We start from the raw sequence: 20720 nt of genomic DNA on the forward strand, positions 1-20720 counted from the left end.
TATCAGCTCCAGGGGTTGAGTCCTAAATATCCCCCCAGAGACTCCTAAGTCCAAAGGGTGCTTGACCCATGCGGTGTAAGTATCTCATCTCCCCTGGGCTAATGACATTGACAATATTTACCCACCTCCACTAGGAACTTGGCAAAAGCCACATAGGCCCAGATGTCCTCCCAACCCATTCTGGAATGTGTCTGTGACCAAGTGTGTAAAAAGACTTTGATAGCGAGTTATGGATCTGGTGAGCTGTAATACAGACTGAGTAGGTATCATGAGAGTGAGAATCTTCACATGTGTCTGGCATGGCACGTGACTATAGCATGCAGTGAAAGTTAAGGTCATGCGCCAGTCCCTATCCCCTGTTCTCAGCCCCTCCGCATGGGGAAGGCATCTTGAGCGCTACCACTGTCCGTTCACCTTCACAACGATTCACCCTTCACGCACCTCATGCTCACCTCAGGGAGATGGCACCTTTAGATCCGCTGCAGGGTGTCATCTATCTCAGCACTCCCCTCTGTCACAGATCTGGTCAGGCTGCCCCTGCTGGCGGCCCACCAGATTGCTGTGAGGAGACAGTGGCTGCATCCCTGGGTGTTTTAATCTCCCGGAGGCTGAACAGAAGCCCAGGCACTATTGCAGTTTTGGGTCTCTAGGCACACTCTCAGCAAAAGATTCCCCTTCCTGTAATGTATTCTGGAAGGTTTTTTATCTCCTGCTTCTGAAGCATCTGGCCATGGCTGGAAATGGGACACTGGGCAGGGTGGGCCAGGGGCTCTGAGGTGGCACCGAGCATTCTCTCTCTCAGGGGCTGGGCTGGCTGGGTCTTGCTCACATGCTCAGGGTCTAACCACTCACCATGTGTGGGGTTGGGAAGGAATTTCCCCCCAGGCCAGATTAGTGGGGACCTTGGAGGGAAGGGGGTTTGCCTTCCTCTGCAGGGTGTGGGTGCAGGTCACTTGCCAGGATTATTTGGGTATATCTCACTTAATCATTTCCCTGCCACTGCCTTAATCCCTCCTATTCTCTGCCTGTAGCACATAATAGTCTAATCTCCTGTGGGTCTCATTTCAGTTTTTGGACTTAGTGTGTGGGAGTTGGGGGATGTCAGCAGCCTGTGTGGTCCAGGAGGTCAGACTCGGTGAGCTAATGGTCCCTTCTGGCTTTAAACTCTGTGACTCAGTAGCCCTCTGTCTGGCACCCCATCCTGAGAGCTGGGAACATATGGCCCAGCTGCTGTCCCTGAGTTCAGTGCTGCCTTCTCAGACTCCTCATAGCTAAACATATCCTCATTCAGAATCTTGCCCAAAGGTGTGAGCCTTGTGTGTTACCTCTTCAGGTGTGGCACATAGCGCACAGACACTGCATCGGGTTCTAACACCATTGCTCTTCACTTCTGCAATAAAGCACGAGAGTAGAGATCATTTAGAAAACAACGCACACACATTGAAGACGATGTCCCTCACTATCTCACCCTTCCCTGGGGAGTCCTTGGGGAACTCTCTGTAGTCAAGTAGGCGGGGTACCCCCTGGCTTCATCTGGTTCCTGCACCTGCTTCCCTCAACTTAAACTAGTGGGAAATGGCCAAATTGTCTCCATGCCCCATGCACAAAGCTGCTGCAGTCCTTTAGAACCTTCCAGTCTCCTCTGTCAGGTCACTTCCTGATCAGCCTCAACAAGCGTCCTACCAGTAGTCTTGTTACTAGGTGACCTCTCCCCATGAAGCAAGTGAGTCCATTATCTAGCATGTTTTATTTCAATGGACTTAATGACCCTCTTTTCTCAGCCTTGTGCCACTGCCCCGTTGGGACATCAGTCCAACATGGAGGTGAAGAAGCAACAGAGAGGGTAAGGAACTGCACATCCAAAATGGAGTTCTGCCATCTGTCACAGATACAAACGGCCCCTGGTGTCAAACATGTAACCAGGGTCTAGGTGAGCTCTCCCCTGACATCTCGTGGTGAGCTGAGGGAAAAGACTTCAAAAGCAGACTGTATTTGCATATACACACTTACTCTATCTAGATGTGCAGCAGATGGAGCTGTTTTGCCAATGCGATCAATTTTGGCTGGCTGTGGGTTATAAATCACTGTAGCTTTTGAATGCAGGGGTAATTAAATGTTGTTATTCTTATTGTATGAGTAAAGGACAGCAGAACTATACTTAGCATGCATGGATAGAAGGGGTCACCTTACACTAAACCTCACTTGCTAAGGAGGGGGTAGGGGTGCCAAAGACCAGTGAGGCTGGGAGTGGGGTTATCTAATGAGTGGGGTGTGCGTGCGCTATTTGACACATATGTCTCTCCAGTGTTTAAAGACAGCTGACCAAACTCACTTGTGAGTCCTTGTTGCTGCTTAGTGATTACTAGAGCTGATAGTGCTGGTGAGCAGGGTTAAGCCTTAGCCCGGATATGGGGACACTGTTGCTGTGAAAGGCACTGCAGAGCCTGTACTAGCAGTGAGGTTTCCTGTTATGTGCTGAGCAGTTGGGTTAAGTGGTAGAACCTCAGACTGGGCATTGCAGAAGCAGCAACAAGCAGCAGTGATAATAATGGCAGAGCAACAGCACCAGTGGCAACAGAGAAAATAGCAGTAGTTGTGAGCCATTTGCAGAAGGCAGCAATAGTAGAGGCATTGCTTGATCACTGCCCCCTCAGGGGTGGGAGGCAAATCCATCTCTGAACTCTGGGTCTTTGCTGACCAAGAACAGCCAACTGGGAATGGGGCATAGTGCAGGGAGAGGGGAGTGGCATGTTAAAGGAACCTTTGTTCATTGGACTTTCACACCACAAGGTGAGAAACTGAGGCAAAGGACACTGCTAAGTGTACTGTGGGATAGGTGTCGCTTATGGTCACATGCTTTTGAATCATTGTTGTGGTGTTTTCCCAGGTTAAGGCTGGCTCCCCTTTTCCCTTTTAATCAAAGTTTTCTTTTGTGATACAGACTCAATGCTTGTGAGAGGTGAAGTATTGCCTCTTAGAGGTGCCCAGGAGGGTTTAGTTTTCCCAGGGCACTGGGTGGGGATTGAGCTGGTTCTGGTTTGTATCAGTAAGAGGAGCCCAGCCTGTGTTGCTGCTGATTGCATCTGGCAGAATGGTTCCAAACAGAATAATTCATACATCATACAGATTCCCCAAATCATCACACCAACGCATCACCACTCGTCCACCTAGAGTAGCTTCATTGCTGCCTCCCTCTGCCCATCCACACGAGCCACTCCCACAGCGTGGCCTGCCTATCCTTCTATATCAGTCATACTTTCAACAACGCTACAGGGCCTTTCCACCAACCCCACCCTAAGGGACACTGGTACTGAAGGAATTAGTTCTCTGCCTTCTATTTACTCCTGATTAAATCAATGTCTGGGCTTTACTTTGACATAGTGTGTAGTAATCACTCTCTGTACCCATAGCCTGATATAGCAGACCGACACGGACGTTTAAACTAGCTCAGAAGGGCAGATCAATATATGGGCTCAAAACTCTGTATGTCCGTGACCCTGAGGCATATCAGTGTCCTGGCATCATTTTATGCCGACTCAGATGATTCTAGACTTCACGCTCCCCTCAATGAGTGGCTGAACTAGTGGGATAGGGTGGACAGCCATCAGCACTTGACCTGCTGCAGAAACCTTCCCCCTGGCTCCCTTTCTCTGGTTAGTCACTCTGCTATGAGCCTCTGACCTGAGTGGGAGGAGGAAAGAGAAAAGATTGGGGTTTCATTAAGACATAAAAACTTTACCCCTTTATTTCCATTTGTCTGAGTTTTCACTGGTGTTAATTTTCTTTAGAAAGAAAAATAGGACTGAACAAATTCAGCTCTGGAGTTAAGTCCATAAAAGTCAGGGAAGTCACCAAGGATGAATTTTCCCCACTGTTCTTTTAATAAATACACCCTTTAATAACACTAGTGGAGCTCCCACTGTGTCTCCTGTTGCCATGAATGGTGATGCAAGGAAGTAAAGAACAGAGCAGACATCTTCCCACAGAAGCACTAGCAAACCCAACAGAAATCTTGAAGCAAGTGAGCCTAGGATGTTGGTTTGTAAATACTGTTCTAGCAGTGTCCACCTGGCCGCTTCCCAGTGGCAGTCATATGCCACCTGATTTCTACCCTTTGGATTAAAAGCAAAGAGCCAGATACAGATACCATAACAGGGAGGGACATGGGTGGTGCTTCAGCATAGACTGAGAGCAAGGGAAGAAGTAGAAGAGCCAGAGAAGGAGAGGTGTAGAGCAGGAACACATCCCAGTAGTCTGAGTCCGCTGGAACCCAGCTATGAAGAGCTCAGCTTTCCTGTGGAGCTGTGTCCTCCTCCTGCCTCTCACAGCTGGAACCGCCGCAATGACGTAAGAGCCCTGGTTGTTTCATGTCTATATGCTGATTAGTGGGGAATGTGTCAAAGCAGGGGAATTCTATAGTGGCAGATGCCTGTTATGGGATTCCTGGGACCAAAGGGATATTTCCATAGGGTGTTTGATCTACCGTTTCATTCAGTCCTGGGTCTCCGTTTGCTGCATTGCTCTGGCTCACTGGAGTTCCATTGGCTTCCTGCGTCCTAGGAAACCTCACATATCTTGCCAAGTGTCTGTTTCATTTGGATCTTCCAAGTTCCACACACTTTATTATTGTCCAGGAAACATTCTATTTTGGGCTGTGCTTTTCTTCCGAGAGCCACAAGTCACCATTTAAATCTTCAACCGGGACACTTAAATGCCGCAGCTCAGCAAGTCTCTTAGCCAACTTTAGTGGAAACACAAAGCTTAGTTCCACCTGCTTTTCAGGATCCTGCTATAATTTATTGGCTTTGTGTAGTTGTGGTTGCCCTCTGGAGAGCCCCTAGAGGCAGACTTTTGTGTAATTCTGAACAGAAATACTGCTCTGCTTGCATTATAGAAGAAAAACCTACATTGGGTCTCAGCCAGTGCAGGATCATTTCTTACTGTGCGTCATCTGGCATATTGGCCAGTCTAATAGTAAATATTCCAAGTGCTGCTACCCCTTCCCCTGGGAGACTACCACACAACCTGCTGTATCTCACTGTTCGATAAGATTCTGCTGATGTTCAGTCTAAAAGCTACTTTAATAGAGTCTTGCATGTTCTAATACTCTTAGCTTTGACAAGTTGCCAGCTGTCCCTTATGAGTGCTAATGCTCACTTCATCAAAGCAGGATTCAGATTGATGGATGAAACATGCTTACTAAGAACATAAGAATGGCCATACTGGGTCAGACCAAGGGTTGATTTAGCCCACTATCCTGTCTTCTGACAGTGGCCAATACCAGGTGCTCCAGAAGGAATGAACAGTAATCATCAATTGGTCCATCCCCTGTCACCCATTCCCAGCTTCTGGCAAATAGAGGCTAGAGACACCATTCCTGCCCATCCTGGCTAATGGCCATTGATGGACCTATTCTCTGTGAACTTATCTAGTTATTTTTTGAACCCTGTTATAGTCTTGGCCTTCACAACATCCTCTGGCAAAGAGTTCCACAGGTTAACTCTGCCTTGTGTGAAGAAATACTTCCTTTTATTTGTTTAAAACCTGCTGCCTATTAATTTCATTGGGTGACCCCTAGTTCATGTGTTATGAGAAGGAGTAAATAACACTTCCTTATTTACTTTCTCCACACCACTCATGATTTTATAGACTTCTATCACATCCCCCATTATTCGTCTCTTTTCCAAGCTGAAAAGTCCCAATCTTATTAATCTCTCCTCATATGGCAGCCATTCCATAGTCGTAATAATTTTTGTTGCCCTTTTCTGAAACTTTTCCAATTCTAGTATATCTTTTTTGAGATGGGCCAACCACTTCTGCATGCAGTAGTCAAGATGTGAGTGTACCATGGATTTACAATTCTCTTGGGGAAAATGCTATGAGATCTTTGAATGGCATAGGTAGCCAAGAGTAGGACCTTGGTTTTACATCTCATGCTAAGGACTGACTCAATAATGATGCGGGGAGGGAAGAGAGATTCCAAATAAATGGAAGTCACAAAGGGATTATGTGAGCCAGCAAATCAATGCAACAGCTCCTGTTTGCACATTTGCTTCCCACAGCCCAGAGAGAAGAGGGCCATGAATGCCACCAGGGTAGCAGAACAAACAAACCTGGCACAAACACAGAAAGCCATTCTCAGTTCAGCTCCTTAGATACTGGCAACAACTGGGTGCCAGTTCCTGAGGCTGATGCCACACAGGGTAGCAGCTCACTCCTACCTGGGTATTAAGCCACAATGTAAAAGCTGTCATACTCAAACTGACCAATGGTCCAGCTGCTCATATACCTGGCCTCCTATAGTACTAGCTTAGGCCAGTATCCCTCCTACTACCCCAAATCTATCTATTGGCCCATCTAGTCTGGTAGATGTAACTGGGAGGCATTAAGGCTAAGAGAAGTGTCATCAAATCTAATGCGTCAATGTAAGCCTGTGTGTCAGAAAGAAAACCAACCCATTATACACCAGTGCTCAATTAACCATGTGTGTTCTGTCTGAGTGTTACATGTCTTCTCTTGAAACATCAAGTACCAGCAATTGTCAGAGACAGGTGACATGAGCAGATGTACCTGTGGCCACAGTTGGTACAGTAGATGGCAGGATACTGGGGTAGATAGTTCAGAAGTTCCCAAATTATGGTCCATCGAGCACTTTTTGGCAATCTGTGAAAAGCTGACTGCTCAAACGGTGCTGGCTCCTCCTTCTTCCCTGCTGCTAAATTGCATCAAAAGTCTTACTGTTGTGATAGACCCAGGCCAGTTGGGTACAGCAGAAGGCAGATATACTGGCTACTGGATTAACAGTTTTCTGTTCCCTGACTGACTAGAGCAGGGGCTGCTCCAGGCTAATGAGAACACCTGACTGATTAGCCTGCAAAGAGTCAGGTGAGGCCATTAAGTTAATGTGACCACCTGACTCTAATTAAGGCCCTGCTAATACTATAAAAAGGGCTCACTCCAGTCAGGCAGAGAAGAGCAAGTGTGGCTGAAGGGCTGGTTAATGAAGACACCCTCAAACCATTGTTAAGGGAGCCTGAAGGTAAGAGGAAGAAGAGAGAAACAGGAGAGCTGTGGGGAAGTGGCCCAGAGAAATGTAACAATTCTGGTAGTGAAAGGTTGGCTGCCAACAGCTGCTACCATTAGGGTTCCTGGGCTGGAACCTGGAGTAGAGGGTGGGCCTGGGTTTCCCCCCAACCCACCACTACAGGAACATCTCCTGGGAGGGGAAGTCAGGCCCCTGTAAGGACTGGAGGCTAAACTGTTCTGAAATAAGCCCCCAGGGACAACAGAGACTGTAGGAGTTCTCTCACCAACCTCCTTGCTGGCCTATGATGAAAAGGGCTCAGTAGACTGTAACCCTGGCCCTAGAGAGAGAAGGGCTATGTGGAGGGTCACAGTGAGCCACTGAGGCTAGCATAAACCACTGAGAAGTGCAGAACCCATGGGGGCAAGGTCAGAGCTCTGCCACAGTGTAAACTCACTGAATACTTCTCTAGTGCTACTCAGGTACACAATGGCTGTAGTTGCAACTGGGGTGTTCTGGGGTCTGACAGGAGGAGGTGGCTGGCATGAAGGTGAAGGAGAGGTCAGGTGGTTCCCATCTGTTGGTGAAATGGAGATTAGGTGTCTGAGATTCTTTTTGAGATGTGGCCCAGTTTTAGGTATGACATGTAACAATGGCATGCAATATCAGTTGTATTAAACCTATGAATGGTTTATGTATGATTGTCTTCCTCTATGGGAAGAGTTACCACAGCTCCTCCAGGAATTAAAAACAGTGGGGGTGATTAAGACAAGTCACGGCAAGAGAGTTGCCACCCGCTGGAGTGGCTTGCTTAGACTGGTTCAGGCTGGGTTTCCCAGAGACTAGGAGACATACCAAAAGGCCCTTCTTTAAGAGAATGAGCTTGAACTGACTCAGGACCTTCTTTCTGGTCCAGCAAACAGGGCCTTCTGTCCATGGGGAAGGGCGAGAAAGACTGCAGTCTACTACAGCCCCATATGGCTGATAGGTGACCTCTGAGCTGTTAGCATGTCTATAGGGACTTTGATTGTTTCTATGTTTTCTCTAAAATGACTAACTCTACAAACCAAAACGGGGAATCAGACACTGATCACACAATCTGTCTACCAGTCCAGCTTCTTTGACTGCACCAGCTTCCAGGTGAGCAACAGAGACCATGCACTGAAGCTGCAACCACAGTAACATGGGGTTGGGAGAACACCAGCTAGGTTCTTCTGTTGCTGGAGGAGGTAGGCAAGGATTGTATATGAGGATACCTCAGCCTTCCCCATGCATTCCTGCTTTTCAAGTACTAAGCCTCTCTGCTCCTCCTGACAGCTGTACCAATGCACATCAGTCCTGCACTGCAGTCCCCTGCTATTAAAGTCCTGAGCTCCTGACCCACCACTTCCAACACCCCTTGATTCTGCTCTGAAGCACTGTAGTGGTGGTGTGGTCCTTCTCTGGGTAGGAGGGAGGCCACACCACCTCACATGATCACTGCCTCATATAAGGGACATTAGAAGACCAGATGTTAACATCCCAACCATCCTAATGGGGTGGTACCCCAAACAGTCTATAAGATCAGGCCCTCAGGCAGAGCAGAGCTAGTAAGTGGTCTATGGGCTCAGGCCCTCAGGCAGGGCAGAGCACCACATAGTTTGTCATTCTAGCTCTGGTGCACAGCAGAGAAATGCAGGCCTTTGGCCTATTGTGGGGAAGCTGCCACCCCAGGGGTGGGGTTGGCGGCAGCAGTGTAGGGGGACCTGCCCCCCCCCACCCCCCGACTCCACCTAACAGTGGTGGAGTGTTCTGCTACTGGGTCAGCAGGGAATCTAGCCACAATGTGCTAACTTGGATTCGGGCAGCAATGCAGCCAGACTAGAGTCAGCTGTCCCTGGGCTACTTCCTACTACCCCTGCATTTGGTACCTCAGTTCTGTGGATGTCCTCTGGGTAGGTAGGCAACAGTCCCAACAGCTCACCTGGGAATGCAGGCTCCTCTGGGAGCAGGGTGTCCTTTGGCTCAGCAGTGAAGTCAGCAGCCTGCAGCGAGCAGGATGCATCTGTCTCTATCACTGTCTCGGCCCAACAGAGGTGGAGGCTTTGCCTTTTATACCGTCTGTCCTGCATTCCCACTTTCAGTAGAAGGGGCAAGTCTGGCCTGGCTCTGGGCACAAGGGGTGGCCCCTTCCTCCTCTGTGTGGATGCTACACTGTCTCCCTACAAACACTTCCTTATTTTCTTCACTTCTTAATAAAAGACTTTGTAGAGAGTGAGCTCCAGGATGAGACCAGCTGGAGCAAAAAAGTCCTCCTTATTATTATTTGTATTACCGAAACCTCTAGAGTTCTGCCTATTAGCTATGGTTGGTTTGACTCTGTCTGTGAGACCCTTCTCCTGTGGGTAGTTCAGAGGAAGGGCCTTTGTTGAGGTCACAGGCTTTGGGGCTGGCTCAGGGTTTCAGGAGAGACAGAAGGTCCTGATCAAGCCTGTGATGAAGATGACCTTTGTACGTACAGACAAACCTGAATGCATAGGCAAGGACAGGTGTGGCCAGGGGCCTGGGTGAGAGAGCAGGAAATTCACCCTACCATCATGGCATATCCACAATCTCCCTTGACATGCAGCTAAGCAGGGCCTGGGTCACAGGTGAGGCTGATTGTGCTGTCAGCACAGGCCACAATAGAGCTGTCTCCCTCAGGTTCTCCAATGCCATATCTGCTCTGAGGATATTTGGGAACCCCCTCAGCTCCCCACCCCCGCTGTGGCTGTAGCACATGTTCAGCTCTATCACTGCTAGCAATGATGAGAGTGCTAGTGTGGCCAGGGCTTGGGTGTCTCTGCTGTCATCTTTCCTGAGACACCCAGTAATGTAAGTGGTCTGTCTATACTAGAGCTGCATAATTGCTAGCACTGGCAGAGCTGCAACAGGGCTCAAGCCACAGCGCAAGATTTCCCTAAGGCCCTCAGTGGTGGCAAGGTCCAAATGACTCTCTCAGAGAATTATGGCATTGCAACCCCCACCATCACAGCTCTCAGCACACTTTTATCCCACAGTCCCACCCACAACTGCTGTCAATGGGGCAAAGTCAGTCACCCCAATATTGGGCTTGCCTTTTCTCTGAGCAAGCTAACTATTATGCTACACCATTGCAGTGCCAGCATGAACAGCAAGTGGTGGCCTAGCAGATGCAAATACTCCTGACAGAGCAGCTTGGACAGTTCAGGGCACTGGCTCTGTCACCTGTCAGGTTAACTGCATGCAGGCCAGAGAGCAGGTGAGGTGGGTCTTGGCTCTGCCACTCCCTCCTTGATAAGCCATGAATGCCTTTTGATGTTCAGGATCCTTCTTTATTAGTCATTAAAAGCTATTAATTTGCATGATTAAATTTCACCCAATCCCTCTTTCTTTTGATTTGCAGTCAAGGCACAAATTGTAACCTTGGATCAGAACTTTATTGCCAGCAATGAACCGGTAAGACTGGGAAGAAAGAATCTTTATAAGCATGAAACTGACTGGAGGCCAGGTCCAGTACCCCAGGGGTTAGTGTTCTGCACTTCCAGGAGAGCTGAGCTGATCTGTAGCTCCAGTCCCTTGCTCATAATTCAGTGATTCCAACCTCTCATCAGGCATGTCCAGCTCAGCCATGAAGCTGAGTCACTCAGAACCTGAAAGATTTCAAGGGAGACTTATGGATGTTCAGTAGATCTGAAAATTTGGGGATGGGAATTTATTTCAGAAGCAACTGATCAATTGCTTCCTTCTTTCCTTTCCATAGCACCACCTGGTGGAGCTGCAGGTAAGTGATGCCATTCTGAAAGATTTTAATGATCAGAACAGAAGGAGCTATATGGAGACAGCCACTTATACCAAGATGCACAGTGACAGCCCCTGATTTCTTGCAGTTCCTCCCCATCACCCACAACTTTGCAGGGAGAGTCTGGAATCCAGATGTGTCATTCAGGCATCTCTTCTTGAACCATGTCAATGACTGGTGAGTGTCACTGCGCAGCAGCCATTGGTTGGCAAACATTTCAGGAGTACCATGTACATTTTATTCTTGAATATGTTGTGGAGAATCAGGAACCCCTCCCCACTTGAGTTTCATTAAGAAAATGGTGAACTTTCTTTAACCTAGAAACAGTTAAAGAGTTTGAGATTAATACTTCAGTAAGACAAACAATAGAAGCTCCCAGCTCTTCTCCTTATTATCTGTTTTTTTATAGTATGGCACCTGCTCACTTGAGCTAAAGGAGAACTGCTGTTAACAACAAAAGGCTCATGATACCAATTTAGAGCAGTTCTAACTCCAGCCAGTTGAGGGTTGTAGAGTGTACACACTTTGCATATTACACCCATACTTGCACCCACTAGACAGTTTATTACGCTACAGAAACAGTTGTTTCTGAAACATGTTTGAACATTTTAGAGCAATGTCTACAGACATGGAGTTGTAACTAACTTTGCCCTTTCAGTAACCATGGGAACATCCCTGCAACAGTAACACAGCCGCTTCCATTTAGTCCAGTTTAGTCCATGTGCTTCCAAACCAGAACCTGGTTCCCCCTTAGCTGCTGGACTACATTATTGCACAAAGCATGTAATACAGAGAACAATGGTGTAATAAACTGGCTCTATGTATGTGTGGGAGTGAGCTGGAGAGAGAGAATCCTACCCTCTGTTGGATGGAACCAGAACTCATTTTTGTCATAGGCCCTGCACTGCTAGCAGCTAATGGAGATTTTCCTTTTGCTTAGATTGGAGCAGGAGGATATGATTTCTATCCCTGATGCTCCTGTGAAGTTCCAAGGGCCCTGGTGTACATCATAACCATGACTGTTATTGGCAATAACCATCCCTTATTCCCATCTCTGCAGGACTCCAAAGGGAATTGCATGGTCAATGGTTGAACATGCCCCTATATCACGGCATTGTGGATCTATTCTTCCCATTGGCTGCAGAAGCATCTTTAGGGAAATACACCATCAATATGCCTGGCCTCAAGAACACCTTCAGTGTAGAGGAATATGGTAAGGACCACTGTGGCAGGGATTTGAAGGGAATAGGGAGTGAGTGTTTCTTACACCCTCCACCCCATGCCAGAGGAGTGAGACCTTCCAGATGTGGGCAGGTAGCTATTTGGGTGCACTAGTGACTAGCAATGTACAAGCAGCCATGCTGAACTCAGGATTAGTTCTCACCCTTCACTCAATCCTGTGTCTTCATTCTCCCACTACTGGGGCCTGCAGTTGTACCCTGGAGAAGACCTATCTCTCCTGGGAGCGAGAAGGAAGATCTGGCTCATTCATTGATCCATTCACTCCCTCCCCCTGCCCTTTCTCACACAGACAGGCACTTGCTCTGCTTCCCCTCCTGAGATCTGCATGCTGGGCCTGAGAAAAGACAGGATGTCTTTCCCATCAGGTCTGCCCATCTCTCTCCTGCTTGGGCACATTGCTGTGGGATCCCATTGCACCTTGCTGGGGAGAGGTGAGAAAGGAACTCGTTCTCCAGGATCCTTGAGGCTGGGGTGGGAGGGGAAGCCCTCTGAGTCAGACCCACGGGCCATTTCACTCTGCTTCTCTTGCTTCTCACAGTGCTGCCCAAATTCAGTGTGTCAATTCGGATGCCCCCTGTGATCACCATCTTGGAGGAGAAATTCCATTTGCAAGTCGGCGGCATGTGAGCTGAAGTTAATATTTTCCTTTGGTTAAAGCTGTCCAGTGAAAGGCTTTGAACACCAGCACCCTCAAAACTGAAGGCTAGAATAGTCCCTGCAGCACCCTGCCATTCTCCATTCCACCGTGCAGTTCTTTGTCTGTGGTTCCTAAATCATCTAAATCTTAAAATAGAGGCACATCCCCCCCCCCACTGAGGGACATTCCCTGCAGCATTGTACCCCCTGGAGTCAGTACTGATGCAGGTGGAAGAGCATCTCCCACCTGGTCACCCAGCTCACTCCCTGCAGCATAGCACCTCACTGGGACATCGGGGTCAGTGCTGACTGAGAGGGGAGAGCATCAACTATTGAGTCACCCTGGCCACCATCTGCTGGCTTTTTCCATGCTGCTGTTACATCACTGCCTTCCTCTGACCCTGCTTACCTTTGAGATATGATGAGTGCATGGCTGTCGGCCAGGGCCATTGACTGACGTTTGTTTGCCCACCAGGGCTGTCGATTTGAGATTCTGTATCCATGAGTCTTGCTGTTCTCTCTTCTAAACCAGGTACACGTATGGGAAGCCAGTCCAGGGCAAAGTGCAGGCCATGGTGTGCCACAAGCCAATATGCTATAGTTGAAGTGTCCTCAAAACAAACCAGGATATTTGTCGGGAACATTCTGGCCAGGTGAGCACAGGTAGTAGTGGTGCAAACACTGCCTCTGCCAAAGAGAGAAGGACAGAGGGGAGATGTGTCATTGGGGAGGGAGAGAACTAGTGAATGGGGTGGGGGAACAATCTATTAATCTGACACTCTCAACCTGGTGGGATTTCAAGGGAAATCCCTGAATTTATGAGTAGCCCCACTGATCATCATTTATAGCCCAGAAGAGGGACTTGGTCATCAGGGGAGGCTCTAGCTTTTTTGCCACCCCAAGCACAGCGGGCAGGCTGCCTTCGGCAGCATGCCTGCGGGAGGTCCTCAGTGCTGCAGATTTGGCAGCGTGCCTGTGGGACGTCCACCATGCCCGCCACTGAATCCACAGGACCAGTGGACCTCCCGCAGGTGCACCACCAAAGGCTGCCTGACTGCCACCCTCACAGGGACCAGCAAGGTACCCCCCGCGGCTTGCTGCCCCAGGCACACACTTGGAGCTCTGGTGCCTGGAGCCACCGCTGCTGATCATCCAGGACCAGGAGAGTTCATCTGAGATTTAACAACAAAACAGATACAAGAATGGCCTGTGCCAATGCAAGCTCTACCCACCCACACACTGCCCACATCCATGCCTCCACCTTGACCTGGAGAGTCCATGGGTCAGCCTCCAGCTGGTGTCAATTGATATATGCTGATTCACAGCAGCAGAGGACCTGACCACATGTCCTGAGAGGAGCTTAGTCTTTAATCTCTATGACCCACTTATGTCTCACTCCTGAGGGCCTCAACCACTGCCAGCTGTGACTCATCACAAACTTTGCCTTTTAGGGTGAGCAAAATGATTGATTTACACACTTTTAAACATGTCCAGCAAACATCTTAAAGATCAATCCTGACCCAGGGAAAGGAATGATGCACTCAGAGGGATGGTGCCCAATGTCTGGCTAGTGGCATCTCAGTGAACATGTAAGGCATGAGCTAAGCATGTGGGATTGTCTCCCGCTAGTGACTGGACCAGACAGCGTGGAGACAGTGTATGTAGATTTTCAGAAAGCCTTTACAAGGTCCCTCATCAAAGGCTATTAAGCAAAGTAATATCTCAGGGGATAAGAGAGAAGGTCCTCTCATGGACTGGTAACTAGTTAAAAGGTCCATTCTCAGAATGGAGAGAGAAATAGTGGTTTCCCCCAGGGGTCTGTACTGGGCCCAGTCCTTTTTAACATTCTTAAATGATCTGGAAAAAGAGGTAAACAGTGTGGTGGCAAAATTTGCAGATGATACAAAACTACTCAAGATAAGTCCCAGGCAGAGTGCAAAGAGCTACAAAAGGATCTCACAACTGAGTGACTGGGCAACAAAATGGTAGATGAAAATCAGTGTTGATAAATGCAAAGTAATGCACACTGGAAAGCATAATCCCAACTATACATATAAAATGAAGGCATCTGAATTAGCTGTTACCACTTAGAGATTTTGGAGTCATTGTGGGTAGTTCTCTGAAAACATCCACTCAATGTGCAGCGGCAGTCAGAGTGAACAGAATATTGGGAATCCTTAAAGGGATAGATAAGACAGAACGTATCATTTACCTCTTTATAAATCTGTGGTATGCCCACATCTTGAATATTGTGTGCAGATGTGGTCGTCCCATCTCAAAAAAGATATATTGGAATTGAGAGGTTCAGAAAAGGGCAAAAGAAATGATTACGGGTATGGAATGGCTGCCATATGAGGAGAGGTTAATAAGACAGGGACTTTTCAGCTTGAAAAAGAGACAACTACGAGGGGATATGATAGAGGTCTATAAAATCATCAGTGGTGTGGAGAAAGTAAATAAGGAAGTGTTTACTCCATCTCATAACACAATAACTAGGGGTCCCCAAATGAAATTAATAGGCAGCAGGTTTAAAACCAACCAAAGGAAATATTTTTCACACAACGCACAGTCAACCTGTGGAACTCCTTTCCCAAGGATGTTGTGAAGGCCAAGACCAGGGGTGGCCAATCTGAGCCTGAGAAGAAGCCAGAATTTCCAAATGTACACTGCCGAAGAGCCACAGTAATACATCACTAGCCTCCATTCGCTCCCTAGCCTCCAGTGCCTCCTGCCTGCTAGCAGCCCCCACTAATCAGCACCTACTCCCCTCTCCCCCTGCAATCTGCTGTTTCACATGTGCAGGAGGGTATGGGGGGAGGAGCAAGGGCATGACAGGCTCAGGGGAAGGGACAGGGGCCTTGGGGGAAGGGGTGGAGTGGGGGCAGGGATTGGGGTAGAGCAGGGGGTTAAGCAGTGAGAACCCTGCAGCACATTGGAAAGTTAGTATCTATAGCTCTAGCCCCAGAATCGGTGCCTAGGTAAGGAACCGCATATTAACCTCTGAAGAGCCACATGCAGCTCTGGAGCCACAGGTTGGCCACCCCTGGTGAAGACTATAACATGGTTTAAAAAAAAAAAAAACAGATAAATTCATGGAGGATAGGTCCATCAATGGCTATTAGCCAGGATGGGCAGGGATGGTGTCCCTAGCCTCTGTTTGCCAGAAGCTGGGAATGAGCGACAGGGAATGGATCACTTGACGAGTGCCTGTTCTGTTCATTCTCTCTGGGGCAACTGGCATTGGCCACTGTCTTACAGGATACTGTGTATGATATGACCCAGCATGGCCACTCTTATGTTCTTATAAGAGCTTGTTGTTTTCACAAAATGAAGGTGTCTCTGCAATAACTCAAGTGCCGGGCCTAGGGCTTGGGCTTTTGGTACTCTAGCCCCTAGATTCAATTGCTGCTGGTGAGCTGTGCTGGGATTATTGCACTCATGGTTGGTTGATTAGGACATTCTTCTGTCTCCCAGATGAAAGGGGAGGGCTGCCTCGCTGTGATGTCGGACACTAAGGTCTATAACCTGACTCTCTTCAGAAGAGTTACCAGTTCAGGCTAGATGCTGTGGCTTCCCTGGAAGAAAGTGGAACAGGTATAAGGATTCCAGACTTGGAGGAAGGGCTCTGATTCTTCACTGATGGTCTCTTCACCTAATGTTTTTCCTCACCCTGCATATTCTCCCACAAGGCTCCCCAGGGAACCAAGCTTGTTCCCATTAAAGCCAATGGAAGTTTCACCATTGATTCCCTGGGGAGTAGGACTGGATCAAAGCCTGCAAAATGGAGAGGATGTTTCTGCTCAGACAGAGGTGTTGGTTCATTAGAAATGCACAGGAAGCTAGGTCAGACCCAGCTGGATTGTTTTGTATAATTGGAGATATACTTATCTCCTAGAGCTGGAAGAGACCTTGAAAGGTCATCAAGTCCAGCCCCCTGCCTTCACTAGTAAGACCAAGTACTGATTTTTTTTTTTTTGCCCTAGATTCCTAAGTGGCCCCCTCAAGGATTGAGCTCTCGACTCTGGGTTTAGCAGGCTAATGCTCAAACCACCGAGCTATCCCTCCCCTCTTTATTAACCACAGAGTCCTGTGACCCCTTATAGACTAACAGATGTATTGGTGCATGAGCTTTCGTGGGTGAATACCCACTTCTTCGGATGCATCTTTGCTGCTTTTACAGATCCAGACTAATATAGCTACCCCTCTGATGCTTGTTCTTTATTGTAATCTGGGAAAGGTGTTTCGGCATGGGATGGGGAGGGAATGGGTCAGGAGACCCATGATATTTTCAGCAGTCCCACAAACTCCTCAGACATTGGCTGTGCGTTATTTGGGAGCTTGCATTTTGCCTATCCCTCCCTCCCCTCCCCCAACACACATAAATAATGCAGGATTGTTCCCTACAGGCTGTTCTCTGGGGCGTTGTGTGCTAGTTCTAAATGTCCCTAGCAATGGGGCACCCACCCCTTCCCTTGGGGAGGTTCTTTCTCCATCTCATAGACTCCCTCACTGGTCGAATGTTTCCTGATTAGCCAGCCTAGAATCTTCCCTACTTGCTCAGTTTCATCCCATTCCCTCTAACTTTCCTGCTTTGAGCTCCAATAATGAACTCACCTTCCTTCTCGAGGCTTATTTCCCTACAGATCCATGTCACTGTCCCCGCTTTACATAGAACAGGCTCTCTCTGCTGCCTTGTGAAAATGACTCTCAGGTGTGAATGGAGAAGCCCCCAGACCATCTCCTAGATCATGATACTGGGTGCATCTAATCTGACTGCCTTCTCTTAGTCACATGATGTGCACCCCCATGTTCTCTGTTCTCATAGGGTTGGAGTTCAACACCACCACTCAGACCTGCAGGGTAACTTCATCATACACTCCAGTTTTTGGATAATATCTACTACCAGCCAGGAGCACCATACCATGGGAGGGTAAGTGAGCTAGGAAGATGCTAGGAAAGGAAGAGGCAAGCCCAACCTCAGGTGCTAAGGGAATGCCGTTGTCATGAGGGCCTTAAAGTGGGTCACCTTGCTCTGAGCTGCCACAGCCCCTCGTGTGTAGCCTCTTTATCTCTCACTCTCTCCCTCGGTGAGGATGTTAAGGCTGGTCACATTATTCAAAACTGGTGGGGGTGGGTTAGGGATTTGTTCATGGGGTTGTCAGCCTGGGTGGGGGATGGGGAGAGAAGGGGAGATCAGCTGTTGGGGAGGGTTATGGGGCTTGTTGCAGGGTGACTCATGAGCTGGGAGGGGGTAGCTGGTCAAGTCTACACCTTTATATGCCCTGCTTCCGTTCTCTCTTCTTGCAGCTGAAGCTCAACAGTGCCAGTGGGATGCCCTTGAACACAAAGGGTTTTCTCGCTTATACTACAGGGGCAAAATGCGGACTGAGACCTACCTCATGGACCACACAGGGGTGGCCTCTTTCACCTTGGACACTTCACCATGGAGGGACAGTGACAAGGTTTCATCATAGGTGAAGCCCAACTTCTGAAGAATGTTTTGCATTTATATGGGGCTGTGCAAGCATTAATTGGTGATCCCCACAGTGAGGCAGGCCAGTGTCATTAGCCGCATTATACAGAGGACAAAACTGAGGGGCAGAGCAGTAAAGTGACATGCTGGAGGCTATAGAGGAAGTCCATGGCAGAGCCAGCATTAGCACTGAGTAATTCCTGGCCCCTAGTTCCATGTGCAGTGCCATAGGCCAAGCTGTCTCTAAATGGGAAGGCATTGCTAAAACTAGGGTTTGGGGTAATGTCAGGGGCGGGGGGGGGACACCACATCTGCTCCTGCAAGTCAGTGATTTGGGGGCATCCAGGTGGTGACTCCTCCTGGGCTGGCATGGAAGGGCTCTGTAGGTTTGGCCAGCTGGAGAGATTAGAGGGAGCTGGACTATCCTGCATGGGAAGGGGAGACAGGGAGAAGTGTGTGAAATGATGAACAGGGTGGAGGATGCCCACCGGTGGTACAGTCTATGCCATCCTTGTAACTGCAGAACAAGGAGGCACTTAGGATGTAAGAAGCAGAAGGTGTAGATCACATCAGAGGCAAAGCTTTTCTTGGAACGTCTGGTCAGACTGTGGAACCTGCTGCTGCACATAGACTCAAGGTAAAGAGCTCTGAAGCCATCAGTGAAGGAGAAGAAAGGTGGCCCTGTGGGTAAGTTCTGTTTCAGGACTCAGAGGGGGGTGCAGTTCTGACTCTGTTGCAGAGTCGGAAAAATGCATTACAGGCAGGGGCAGATCCAGACATTTCACCGCTCCAAGTACAGCGTCATGCCGCAGGGGGTACTCTGCCGGTCACCGGTCTCGCAGCTCCGGTGGACCTCCTGCAGGCATGCCTGCAGGAGGTCCATCGGAGCCACGGGACCAGAGGACCCTCCGCAGGCATGCCACCGAAGGCATGCCTGCAGGAGGTCCATCGGAGCCACGGGACCAGAGGACCCTCCGCAGGCATGCCCCAGCACCCGGCAGAGCGCCCCTTGTGGCATGCTGCCCCAAGCACGTGCTTGGCGTGCTGGGGCCTGGAGCCGCCCCTGATTACAGATGGCTTTTACCTTCCCCATAAGCATCCAGCCTTGGCCTCTATATACAAGACAGGCATAGAAGGACCAGAGGTCTCATCCAGTAACTCAGGCAGGATACCAGAGTCAGGTGGTCTGATCTGTTCCAGTGGGAGGAGGGACACTGCCATGGTACCGCCCATTGTGACAGTAGGCTACATACCAGCCAGATGTGGATCAGCTCGTGTCTTGTTGAACAGGGCTGTGTGGGAAATGCCAGCCCTATGCAGAAGGGTGGTGATAGACCCACAGCCCTCCTTCCAGCCTTGTCAGGTGGACATCTAGCCCTGATACTTGAGACAGTGCAGAGTTCACCCTGTGGACAGCATCAGGCGGGGCTGGGCAAGAACTGGGAGTACCTTCAAAGCACACCACTGCCCTTTCTCTGTCCCAGGGAAAGTCCACGCTGGAGATCCCAAGGCACAGCTTTACAAAAGTGGTCCCATCTTACAGCATGGCCTTCTGCTCACTGAGGCCCTTCTATTCCTCCAGCAACAGCTCAGTGAAGATCTACCCACACGGGGCATGCTGCCTGCCTTGCGGGAGCATGCAGCAGGCCCCATTTGCTATCACATCCTGGCAAAGGAGCTGGAAGAGGGAGCTGCCCAGGTGCAGTTTTACCACCTGGTGGATGCACAGAAAGGGGCAGTGAGCAGAGGTGGGGGCACATCCCTCCCCTGAGGTTGCCCAGAGACTACCTCAGCAAACCATAGAGACGAGACACCCTCAGCCCACATCTGTGTATGTTTCTTCTCAGGTTTTGGCCAGAGGGTCCCTTGTTCTCCACGGCCAGAGTACACTTCCTCTTGATGCCCAGCTAGGTAAGCTCCCAGCTACTTTCTGGGTGACAGAATAGAGAGCTTATAGAAAATAACCCTCCATCTGGGCCATCTTAGCTATTTGGAAGGAGAGGGCAGAGATCAGAGAGCCTGCGAGCAACAAGGGAGAGCAGGGGGGCATAGATGTTCAAGAGTGAACTGCAAGTTACAGGCAGCTGTAACGCCACATGGCAGCAGAAATATCCCGTCTTGTCTCCTTTTGTTCTCTTCTTCTCTCCTTCCCCCCCGCCCCCGACCAACTTGTGGGACTCTGATCCTGTTTGAATGTGAGATCTAAGCAGCCAGGGCCTGGGTCAGTTCTTGTCTGAGAGCCCTCAAAGGGGAACGCCAGCGTGCTGTAGAAACTCATGGGGGTGACTCATTAGGAAGCACTCTCCTATCAAGTCTGTGCTGACCCCAATGCCTCAGTGTGGTGCTAGGGGATGCTGTGCTGCAGGGTGGGGGAACTCAATAGGGGGAGCTCTCCCCTCAGTCATTATTGACTCCAATGCCTAAATATGGTTTGCCATTTGGCATCACAATAGCCCTGTACAGTCTTGTATAGGAAGAAATTGAATTAGGTTTGGCTGAGTCATTAGCATTTGAAAATTGCATATTATACATGCACAGCAGATGTT

At 49.1% G+C, this 20720-nt stretch overlaps 1 protein-coding gene across 2 annotated transcripts; it reads left to right on the forward strand.

Moving 5' to 3' along the window:
• Positions 1-6985: 6985 nt before the first annotated feature.
• On the forward strand, positions 6986-16378 carry LOC120404397 (alpha-2-macroglobulin-like). 2 transcript variants are annotated; one of them, XM_039536852.1, is made up of 7 exons: positions 6986-7039; positions 10428-10480; positions 10785-11000; positions 11884-12036; positions 12604-12688; positions 13234-13354; positions 16176-16378. In XM_039536852.1, the coding sequence occupies exons 3-6, from the start codon at positions 10988-10990 to the stop codon at positions 13304-13306; spliced, it is 324 nt and encodes a 107-aa protein (XP_039392786.1). In that variant the 5' UTR covers positions 6986-7039; positions 10428-10480; positions 10785-10987; the 3' UTR covers positions 13307-13354; positions 16176-16378. The 2 variants fall into 2 exon arrangements, with proteins under 2 accessions (XP_039392786.1, XP_039392796.1); XM_039536862.1 differs by lacking the exon at positions 12604-12688.
• Positions 16379-20720: the final 4342 nt, after the last annotated feature.

Source organism: Mauremys reevesii, linkage group 1 (genome assembly GCF_016161935.1).
Source record: "Mauremys reevesii isolate NIE-2019 linkage group 1, ASM1616193v1, whole genome shotgun sequence".
NCBI classification, from domain to species: domain Eukaryota; kingdom Metazoa; phylum Chordata; order Testudines; family Geoemydidae; genus Mauremys; species Mauremys reevesii.

Excerpts from the sequence above, each read along its gene's own strand:
- LOC120404397 (XM_039536852.1), top strand. Across the intron at positions 12,037-12,603 it reads CTTCAGTGTAGAGGAATATG|TGCTGCCCAAATTCAGTGTG; the intron begins GTAAGGACCACT and ends TGCTTCTCACAG. Across the intron at positions 12,689-13,233 it reads CATTTGCAAGTCGGCGGCAT|GTACACGTATGGGAAGCCAG; the intron begins GTGAGCTGAAGT and ends CTTCTAAACCAG.